Here is a 10,171-nt window from a genome sequence, read left to right on the forward strand (position 1 = left end):
CAACCTGACCAAAAGTAGATTCTTGAAACGCCTTTATAAACACCGGGAGAGGTGGGCAAAATCAATCGAGAAGAGGAAGAAGGATGATAGGTTTACAATGGATCCTTCAATACAAAACCGGCATGCGGAGGAAAATCCGCCGAATAAGAAGACTAAGCGTATACGAGGCCTATTCGGATTATGATATTCAGAAAGGCTTAAATAATGTATTGAGGACTCCCTCATCTAGTCTTTTGACTCTGCAATGAACCTATTACAATATAATTTCTTTGGTGCTATATTGGTACTTTTTTTTCATTCAGCAGTATATACTGAATTGTTTAGATTAACCGTTGAACGTGCTACTTATAAATGTACTTTGTGCATTTAAGTTAACAATTAAAAAATACCATCGGAATGTACATCATCGGAATTTTAAGATTGGAAATCTTCAATCTTAATACAATAATTAACTAAACCTTACAGTGGGGGGAAATGTTCAAGTTGCCGTTTATTGCTCTGAAAACACTTAAGCTTTTTTGGGACTACTATAATTAGCTCATCATAGTAGAAGTAACTAGTGCGTAAGATAAAGCCCTTAAATCATGTGGTTCCATCATAAATTGCAGCCTCATTTCCTTTTCCCCATGTGGTGCCCATCATTGATTTCAACGACCAGGAGATACCTACATCTTTCCCAGCAAGACCAACAGGTGTAGGGAGACCCCAAAACACAGGGATTAAGTCGTACCTCAAGGAGCTGTCAAAGGATGGAAAACGACAGAAGAAGATGAGTGACACAAATCCAAATACATCGACAGATGAGGAGAACCCCAAAGGATGGAAAACAAAGAAACTGATCGAAGTCATGTAGTCTGTTGCATCAGTATTTGAAGCAAACCAAAGAACGTATTGTAGCATTGAGTAGCATTTAATTCTGACATTATGATAACCATATATTAGATTAAATAGATGTATGGAAACTTAAGATACTTTATAACTGCCGCTTAGAAATTCCAATACATTCTACCATGAAATGGAGGAATATGAAGCACACTATTTATCGCACCAACCTATGCAAGAATCGTTATTTTGCAAATTGAAAGAAACGTGGAACAGCTATAGCTGGGATGTTGAAATAGCCTAGTACAGTCCAATGCAGATCGGTTATGCCATTGTTTTATACAGAATAATAACAAGTACATATCAAATACCATGAACCATAAAGCACCATTAATCCATAGAAAAAACAGCACCATAGTACTTATATGTAAATGACACAACCAGAGTACAAGATACTAGAAAGATGTATTTACAGAAGACACATATAACAACAGATTGTCAAAGAAGCAACGAGAAGCCTCTGACATTTTACAAGAGACTAAACTACATATGATTAGGATCCTCGTAATTCACTACTTGCTGCCATCATTCTGGATTACCCGGCCTATGTAGAAGCATGGTACAGGTAGACCATTTCAGAAAATCACTCACACTGCAGATCTGATTTCCCTGCAGGGGGCATAGGATTAAATTTGCTGATTCCAAATTCCCCAAATAACACAAGATAAAAATAGTAACACAAAGAAACCTTGATAAGATAAGTTCAAACCCGTATCAGCTATAGTATTGCAGTTCTGACGAGCTCATGAAATAAATATAGTATTGCACTCTTGGATCCACTAATGCCTTACTGTATTTGTTGAAAAAAATGTTATTCATGAGCTAATGCCATTAAAGAATGGGAAGACTTGCCTGATGTACAGCCCCATCGTCAAAATTTTACTTTGGAAGCATGCCCAGACCATAAGATGGATAATTTCACTCCACCAAAGTAAAGAAAAATAAGATCACTCCACCAAACTGGCCCACAACATCATCCAAAGGAAATGATCTCATTCTAAGATATCTCTAGATAGCCACAACACAACTGGCCAACATTTATGCACATTGTAACTGCAAGAATTTCAGTACCTAGAATGATTTCCAGAATGTCATGAATTATCTATGCACCTGGCTTTTCCTTTGGAGTGTACTGTAAAACCTGGTAGAGTGAACAACATTATAGCATATAACTATCGTATCATATTTAGAGTTTGAAAAGCGATGCTAACTCGGTTCACAAGCAACAGTTACATCACACACACACACAAAAATGTACGATGAACCACCATAAATAAAAAAAAGCATCACAAGGATAGAGAAAAAAAAATAAAATCTGTTACCTACTAAGCAAGCAGCTGGCAAGAGGAGGAAAGGGGATGAGAATCACGCAGACCTGCTTGGCGATGCAAAACTGCAGGTGTTATGCCCTGCAAAGTTCAGTAAAAAAAAGAACATAAGAAGCAAAAAAAATCATGCAACTCGGAGCGCCATCAAATTACCAACTGACAAGCATTCAGAAAGGTACTTGAATGGACATGCCTGTTGCAACAGGCTTAAAAAAGAGTAGCATGCAATTAGCATCCGAGAATGAACCTAATAATAAATGGCACCGCGTAAGATGCAGAGAGATGCTGTGTCTAATGGAACAAGCTAATTTAATTTGGATCACCAAGAAAAAATTAGCAAAGTAATATTCTAGCAGAACACAAGCCATGGCTACCAGTTTGCAAGGCTGCCTACATGGTACCTAGACAAGTTACACAGACCTGAAATTGGTTGATCTTTATCTTTACAAAGACTGGCAGTTTTTCAAATATTTTGCCAGTTACAGTACATTTTGCTGCAAGGACAATGAACTCAATAGAACATGACTGGAGTAGCACGTTCTACAGGAAGACATATTCACTCTGTAATGGCTAAATCCATAAATGTTTAAAAACAGTAAGCTCGAGAATATAGCTCTGTCATATAATCGTCATCCATAAATTAGTTTAAGGGATCTTATACTTACACAATAGATTATAGCTCTGCCATATAGTCCAGGTTACTTGGAATGTTAGAAGGACGAGAGTCACATGTGGTTACATTTAACTGTAAGAATTATTGTGCAGAGAATTGTGCAGAGAATAATGCAGCTGCTCTACTGCTTGTGCTGTTGAATAATAAGTGGATAAGTGGACAAGGCACATGAAAGCAAGAGGCTAGCCACAAAAAGCCTACATCCACACTAATTTAGTGACTAAAATGGAACTCATCTGATTCCTAGGATCACAATATGTACACATTCAAATGTAACTCATATGATTCATAGTAGCTTTGACATCACTAAGAATTGCAACAGCATGGCCAGTAGCACTATTAGAAAAAGAGCCATTGGCACCGGTTCCAAAGGGCCTTAGGTACCGGATTTCAAACCGGTACCCCGAAACCGGGACTAAAGGCGTCGGTCTAAGACACCGGGTTTTTCAACCGGTGCCCAAGCTCTTCTTTGGTACCGGTTGAAATAGCAACCGGTACCAAAGGCCACCACGCCCGTTCCATCGTGTCCTCTCCCGTTCCCTCGCATCCTCTCCCCGTCTCCCGTTCCCCTCGCACCCCCCACCAATCATTCGAAGAATCAACCACAAAATATAGAGGATACAATCCATAGATTTCGCAAATCATTCAAAGAATCGATCACAAGATAGATACAATCCATACAATTCCACATGCATCTCTATTTCAGAAAAGTACGAAAAAAAGAAAAAAAATCACCCACGGCGGCGGCTTCTCGCTCGCCCACTGGGACTCCTCGGCGGCCGCCCACACTTCACGGCTCGACGCGGAGCTGCTCGACGCTGTTGGAGCTGCTCGCCGCCGCGGAGACCCTCGCCGGCCGGGAGTTGCTCGCCCGCCACGGAGCTCCTCGCCGGCCGCGTGGAGCGGCTCACCCGCCGCGGAGCTCCTCGCCAGCCACGCGGAGCCGCTCGTCGTTGCTCGCCGCCGGGTGGACCCGCTCGCCGCTGGGTAGAGCTACTCGCCCCACGGGGGCTAGCTCCCATGGCCGTCTCCCACGCGGAGCTGCAGTCACAAATTAAACCAATTAATTTTGCCACGAAGAGGAAAGCAAGCAAGAACAACGGCCGCGTGAGTGCATACATAGCTTGCATGGATAGCTTCCGATATGAAGCTGGGGACCTAACCGGCGGTGCCGAACTCCAGGATCTTCTGCATGGCGGCAAGCGGAGCCCGCACGCTCTGCGGCGGCGGCGGCGGCCGGCGCACCACGGCAGCGCCTGGCAGCGGCAGCAGCCAGCGGCTAGCTGCCCGCACGCCCGGCTACTCCTCGCGCTCCGCGGCAGTGGCGTCCCGCCGCTCGGAATCCTATCCACGCCCGGCTTGTTCAGCGAGAGAGGATAAGGCAGAGAGAGATGAGAGGTGGAGAAACGAGAGGAGTAGAGAGATAAGAGTGAGGAGTCGTCAGGGACTTGGAAATATCGAGAAGCGAGAGGCCGGCTTTTGATACCGGGCGATCGTTTGCACCGGTGCTAAAACTAACCTTCTAGTGGCGGTGGATGCTATCACCCGGGACTAAAAGGTGTCGCTTTCATTGGTTCCGGTTGATATCACGAGCCGGTGCCAATTCTTAATCATAGGTACCGGGTCGTGCCATCATCCGATGCCAATAGCTCTCTTTAGACATCTCAGACTATCGGTGCAGGCCAAAAGTATTGCATTAGTACCGGTTGCAGCTGCAGCTGGTACTTTTGGTCTGGACCGAAGGTTCGTTTTCTAGTAGTGTAGCCGTTGAAGGTGGATCAACTTTGATAACCTGGACAAATTAAGCAAAGTAACATTCCATAGGAAGGAAAAGCAACGGCCTTAGTTATGTGTATGCACCCTTATTTAAGCTAGCAGAACACAAGCCATGGGTCCACCAGCGGATTGGCCGCGCTTCAGTGCCACCACACATACACATACACATACACATACACATACACATACACATACACATACACATACACATACACATACACTAAAGACAAACATGCTTCAGTGCCTAAAATACCTGGCTCACGAAATCTGTCGAGCACTTGGTGGGCGACATGGTGAAGAGCTCCTGCACAGCGCCGGGGTCGGCGTTGCGGGGCGCGGTGGGGCAGGGCAGCGGCGCTGGCGTCCTCGGCGGGGAGAAATGCGTCACTACGGACCCAGCGATGGCGTGCTGGCGTCGCTCGCCGCCATGCAGGCCACCGTCTTCCCCCGCCGCGGGCTCTGCCTAGGCATCTCCGTCCACCATGCCGCCTGCGACGGACGCCGCATCCGTGCGCGGGGAGGGGTCACTGAGCCGCGGCAGAGGCGATGCACAAGGGCGGAGCTCTGGCGGCGTGGCGCGGAGGGTTCACAGTCGGACGGGCGCGGGAGTCCTCGGGGGATGCGGCGGTCTGTCCTCGGGAGCGGCGGCGGCGGCGGCGCACGCAGGCGTGGCGCTGGCGCTTGAGGAGGGCGCGGTGGGCCCGCTCTAGGCGGCGCGGTTCTGTTCACTTTACTAGTTTGCCAGTGTGAACGCACGCGCACAATCAATGCGTCGTTCCGTCGCCATAATTATTCATTTGCGGAACACGGCCACGCAACCGTAGTGTCCACTATTTCGCCGCACGAATCGCGACACCTGATCGGACGGCACCGCAAAGGGGTGGGTAGCTGCGCCATAGGATAGGAAATCCGCGTTGAGGCTCCGACAGAGGGTTCTTAAACTTGTATAATTTCTAATGGCTCCCGAACAGAACAATGTGGAACTCAAACTCGTGTCAACAGATTTTAAGATGTCTTATTAACATATTATTAGTATATGCGACAATATTCTCCACATCTTCTTTGAATGTCCTTTGGCAAAATATATCTGGAGCTTGGTAGCTCATGTACTACGGACCACGTGCCGACCTACCTCTTTTGAACAATTCTGGATCTGGATATACTTAGTTCTAAAAGAAGGAAAAAAATTTACATGGTTGGTCTCTCAGCTATCTGCTGGGCGATTTGGCTCACCAGAAATAATTTCTCCTTCGAAGGAAAGTTAACTAGATCTCCTACGGAGGTCATTTGCTTAGCAAGCTCTTTTATTTCATATTGGGCAGGTCTTCAGAAGGGAAACGACAAGGAAGTCCTGGAGTCTGGTGCAGATACACTCAAGCAGGCGGCCCTGTTCTTTCACCAACAACGCCAAGACAGCAACTGCATGAGGCTTCCCTGCTGAGTCTGGAGATGAAAGACGCTGCTGGCTCTGCAATCTGCTTTGTTGCTTTGAAAAGTTCTTCTGCTGCTTTAGTTTAGTTTTGTTCCTGCTGCGTCTCCCAGTGCTGCCTGTGAACTGGGTTGAGTTTTGGTCAAGTTCCCCACCTGGTTGGGAAGTGGTTTGTTTTCTGTGAGACCTGGGATCTGTAAAACCTGTGCTACCTCTTCGTTTGGTACCTTTTCCTGCTGTAATTTCGTTGCTTATGGTAATGAAATTCGGGCTCGCCCCATGTTGGAAAAAAAGTATATGCGACAATAGCACTAGATTATAAATATACATCCACTCTAAACATGTTGACATTGCAAACCACATAACTGAATTCATTACAGTAGTATTGGTCATTTCATCGAACCCAACACAAACTGAATTCAGGTTATGTTACATCAAAGACATCCACACACCACACTAGATTGATGGACGCAGGCATAGCCTCTTATTCTGAGCATACAAGAAAAGGGAAACACAAACTAGCTCGACTGTGAACACCAGAAATAAACCATGATCCATGCACAGCAGCATGTTAACTACATCTTAATTTATTTAGTACATATATATGATGTAGTTTTCAACTCTCACGATCCATGCATGTCTCTTTTCAGTCCTCACTACAGGTCCTCTTCTATGGTTTCGAACGTGATATTAGAGGTTTTAACACCAAAATACATGCCATCGGTGAACTCTTTGGTAACCTTCTGCCCATTCATCAAAACATCGGTCTGCTTGTATGAGAAGGGTGAAACGAACATGACACCATTTATGCCATTTCGAGTGATTTTGGTGATCGAATGACAACACAACACTTGGACTAATATGATTGTTAAGATGATCATTCTCAGGCTTTTAGGTTCAAGTGATGGCAAAGAGAAAGAGAAAGAGAAGATAGGCGTAGCAAGAACCGACGCTATGATGTTTGGTGCAGGAGGGAATCGAAGCCAAGTCAGCCTATAGTCACCGGTTGAACCGACGGTCCAAAAAAGGGCATCGGTGCATTGGGCGTACTGTGTACCAGAGACGATGTCAAGTGCCCAGGAGAAGTTTTCTTCAGCACCGGTTCAACCGATGGTGTATCGGAGTATTGCGTCGGTGTATTGACGTCAGCAGAAGAGAAGAAGGCTGTGAGTGACCGGTTTAACCGACGGGCAAGCATCGGTTCCACCGGTGGTCACTGTGTCAGCAGTCAGAAGTTCAACGGCTACTTCGTGTCTTAGAGTGACCGGATGAACCGACGCTACCCCTGCCAGAGGCATCGGTTCATCCGATGATACGCAGATTTTCTGCTGACCGTTGGAGCAACGGCTACAAGATTTGGTGGCCTATATATACGCCTCACCCCGGCCATTTGAAGATAGCTGGAGTTGCTGAACATCCCACACACCCAAGAACATCTCCAAGCCATACAAAAGCATCAAGATCATATCCTTAGCCCTTAGCACACTTTGAGAGTGTTGTGTAAAGGATTAGCTCTTAGTGAGTGAGATTGCAAGGCTTCGAGCCTTTGTGCTGTGGTTCATTAGCGAACCAAAACAAGAGTGTGGTGCGCCGGCACCTTGGAGCGTGAAGCTCGCCGGCAACGTCATCGACCCTCCGACTTGGTGTGGAGCGGCGACGACATCTTTGTGCGGGGGACGTGGAGACCCCCATCCTTTGTGGAGAAGCTCCTTAGCTGAACTCCGGGGCCAAGGTGACCGTGATTGTGTTCACGGAAGAGACTTGGTGGCCGAGTAGCAATACTCTTAGTGAGTGCTACAACAACGTGGATGTAGGTGTGCCTTTATGGCTAACCGAACCACGGGATAAACACCCGCGTCAAAAGTTTGATATCTCCTATCCCGCTCTCTAAGCTTCCACATTTCATACTAGCAATTTGTATGTCTTCTTTCATAGAATAGTTTCTTGATAGGAAATGCTATATGTTACTAAATTCTTTTGGGATAGTGGTTTTATACTAGAACAACCTAGTTGCACATCTAGATAGCATGTTTTAGTTTAAGTTTTGTGCAAACTAGTTGGAGCCATATGTCTAAGTTTTTATTAGTGCCTAATTCACCCCCTCCCCCTCTTAGGCTAGAGCACCCGATCACTTTCAAAGGGAATATCACAGACACCATTTGATCCGATTGCTTTTATTGTCACTTTCTTCATTGGAGAAACATCAACAGTAACTTGTTTGCTAATTTGCTTTTGTTCAGTTTCAGTTTTTCCCCAGGTATATGATCCACTGAATTCAGCGCTAACCTCAATTTTCCCTTCAAAAACAAATGGGACCCCGGACATAAGATTGGTTTTGATGCCCATCTTCATTGAAACAGTAGAACTCCAGGTAGTCGCCACCGTACTTGAGTACGTGAAGGTTATCGTGGTTTTGTTTGTTGTACTGGTCTGGTTTTTAACAGTTTGGCTATAAAGGCCATCAACATCTTTGGTATACATCCTAGCTTCACTCAGGCGAAAATCGACATCGTAGATGTCTCGGGTAACAACTGGTTCATAGCACTGCAATCTTGCTTCAGTTGTTATGGACTCAAACAGCAGCATTGAGGCAACTTGTCTTCCCTTCTGTGGTTAACCTCTTACAGAAATTGTTGTTGCCCGAGTTTTGGAGAGCAATGAAGTCATCCCCAGTGGTCACCCTAAATAATGTGTCCGAGTTGTTGTGGGTAAGGTCATATGAATCAGCCCAGATCCAGTTTGGGCTGCGCCTCCAAAACAAGTCAAAATAGTTGGATTTTATACGGACGACTCCATCGTCATTGGTGTAAATAGTATGCAACACTCTTGGATCTCCAATATCTTCTCCTGAAAATTGAAGATAATTGTAGCCCTCTATCATATTCGCCCCAAGGAAATACCCGTTGTCGCCTTTGAAAGCAAGATATGAAGGCAACTGCTTCTGCTCCGACACATCAATGAGAGTGAAGGCATCAATGAGACCGCCGTCTTGACGATCAGCTTCTTCATGTGATGCTATATGCAAGTAGGAGCTTATGGACGGAGTGGATGGCACACAAGCATATTTTCCTAGCTGGGAATGGAGGAACCTGTGATGCATAAACAAAGAATTGCAAACACAAGATTTACTCGTCCTTGTCATGTGTGTATATAACATATATACACCATGAGTTAATAATTTGTCATGTGTAATAAAATGTTAAGAGTTTCCTTATACGAGTCTACGAGTTACCGCAAGCCGCCTGTTAATTCACCATACGAAATTACTAATTAGTTATATCGTATTATTAGGCTCTTGTTTTCTACGGCAAGGATATGATGAAGGGTGGAGTTCCTAGATTATTACTAGATAGCAGATAGTATGTCGTCCATCGTGTCTATATGCATTTGGTCGACCAGAGAAAAAAAAAATTCTGCCCACCTCCCTCTCTCACACAAGCAACGCTACATATGTAGTTTTGGGAAAGAACAAAACTAATACTTGTCTTGTTTAGTTGCCTCCATAAAATTTTTGAAATGAAATCTTTACACATTTGAAGTATTAAATATAGACTAATCACAAAACTAATTACAGAACTCGTCTGTAAACTACGAGATAAATTTATTAAGACTAATTAATCCGGCGGCATCATATATTTACTGTAGCAATTATTGTAGCAATTTAATGTCTAATCATAGTCTAATTAAACCCATTAGATTCGTCTCGCAATTTACAAGCAAAGTATTCAATTTGTTTTTTATTTCGTCTAGATTTAATAGTCCATGCATGTAAAATTCCCTTTTATTGTAATTGTTTTGAAATTTTGAATTTTGTAACTAAACATGACCTTGGTTTCTATGGATGCAGGCGGGGCGGGTTGTGGCTGCCCGCCCCGCATCCGCACGAGCCGCAAGTCTTGTTGCGGGCATATGCGGCAGCCCACATAGCGCCGCTTGCTTTTTGCGGGCTTTGCGGCAGCCCGCTTGCGTCCGCCAGCTACGCAGCTACTGCGGACACTTCATAGCGGAGACTCGTGAGTCGTGCGGGTGGCATTCCTGATTGCAGACTTGAAGGCAGACACAGCGCACCAACACCATGCTGAT

The 10,171-nt window shown here is 45.1% G+C and overlaps 1 protein-coding gene and 1 long non-coding RNA gene across 3 annotated transcripts; both read right to left on the reverse strand.

The window, feature by feature from the left end:
• Positions 1–1,183: 1,183 nt before the first annotated feature.
• LOC120686836 lies at positions 1,184–5,417 on the reverse strand. Of its 2 annotated transcripts, XR_005680400.1 has the most exons (4): positions 4,913–5,417; positions 2,205–2,291; positions 1,954–2,023; positions 1,184–1,491 (listed from the first exon to the last, which is right to left on the reverse strand). It is a non-coding gene; the product is annotated as an uncharacterized LOC120686836 (long non-coding RNA). The 2 variants fall into 2 exon arrangements; XR_005680401.1 differs by lacking the exon at positions 1,954–2,023.
• A 990-nt stretch (positions 5,418–6,407) lies between these two features.
• On the reverse strand, positions 6,408–9,204 carry LOC120686771 (natterin-3-like). The gene is made up of 2 exons (XM_039968968.1): positions 8,231–9,204; positions 6,408–6,873 (listed from the first exon to the last, which is right to left on the reverse strand). Exons 1-2 carry the CDS (start codon positions 8,672–8,674, stop codon positions 6,745–6,747), a joined length of 573 nt encoding a protein of 190 aa, XP_039824902.1. The 5' UTR covers positions 8,675–9,204; the 3' UTR covers positions 6,408–6,744.
• Positions 9,205–10,171: the final 967 nt, after the last annotated feature.

This window comes from Panicum virgatum, chromosome 8N, assembly GCF_016808335.1.
Source record: "Panicum virgatum strain AP13 chromosome 8N, P.virgatum_v5, whole genome shotgun sequence".
NCBI classification, from domain to species: Eukaryota; Viridiplantae; Streptophyta; class Magnoliopsida; order Poales; family Poaceae; genus Panicum; species Panicum virgatum.

Bases quoted from the DNA above. Each gene is read 5' to 3' on its own strand.
- LOC120686771 (XM_039968968.1), bottom strand. From the start codon at position 8,674: ATGCTGCTGTTTGAGTCCATAACAACTGAAGCAAGATTGCAGTGCTAT. The intron at 6,874-8,230 runs CCCTTTGAAAGT...ATGTTCGTTTCA, and splicing joins CAAATGGTGTCTGTGATATT to CCCTTCTCATACAAGCAGAC.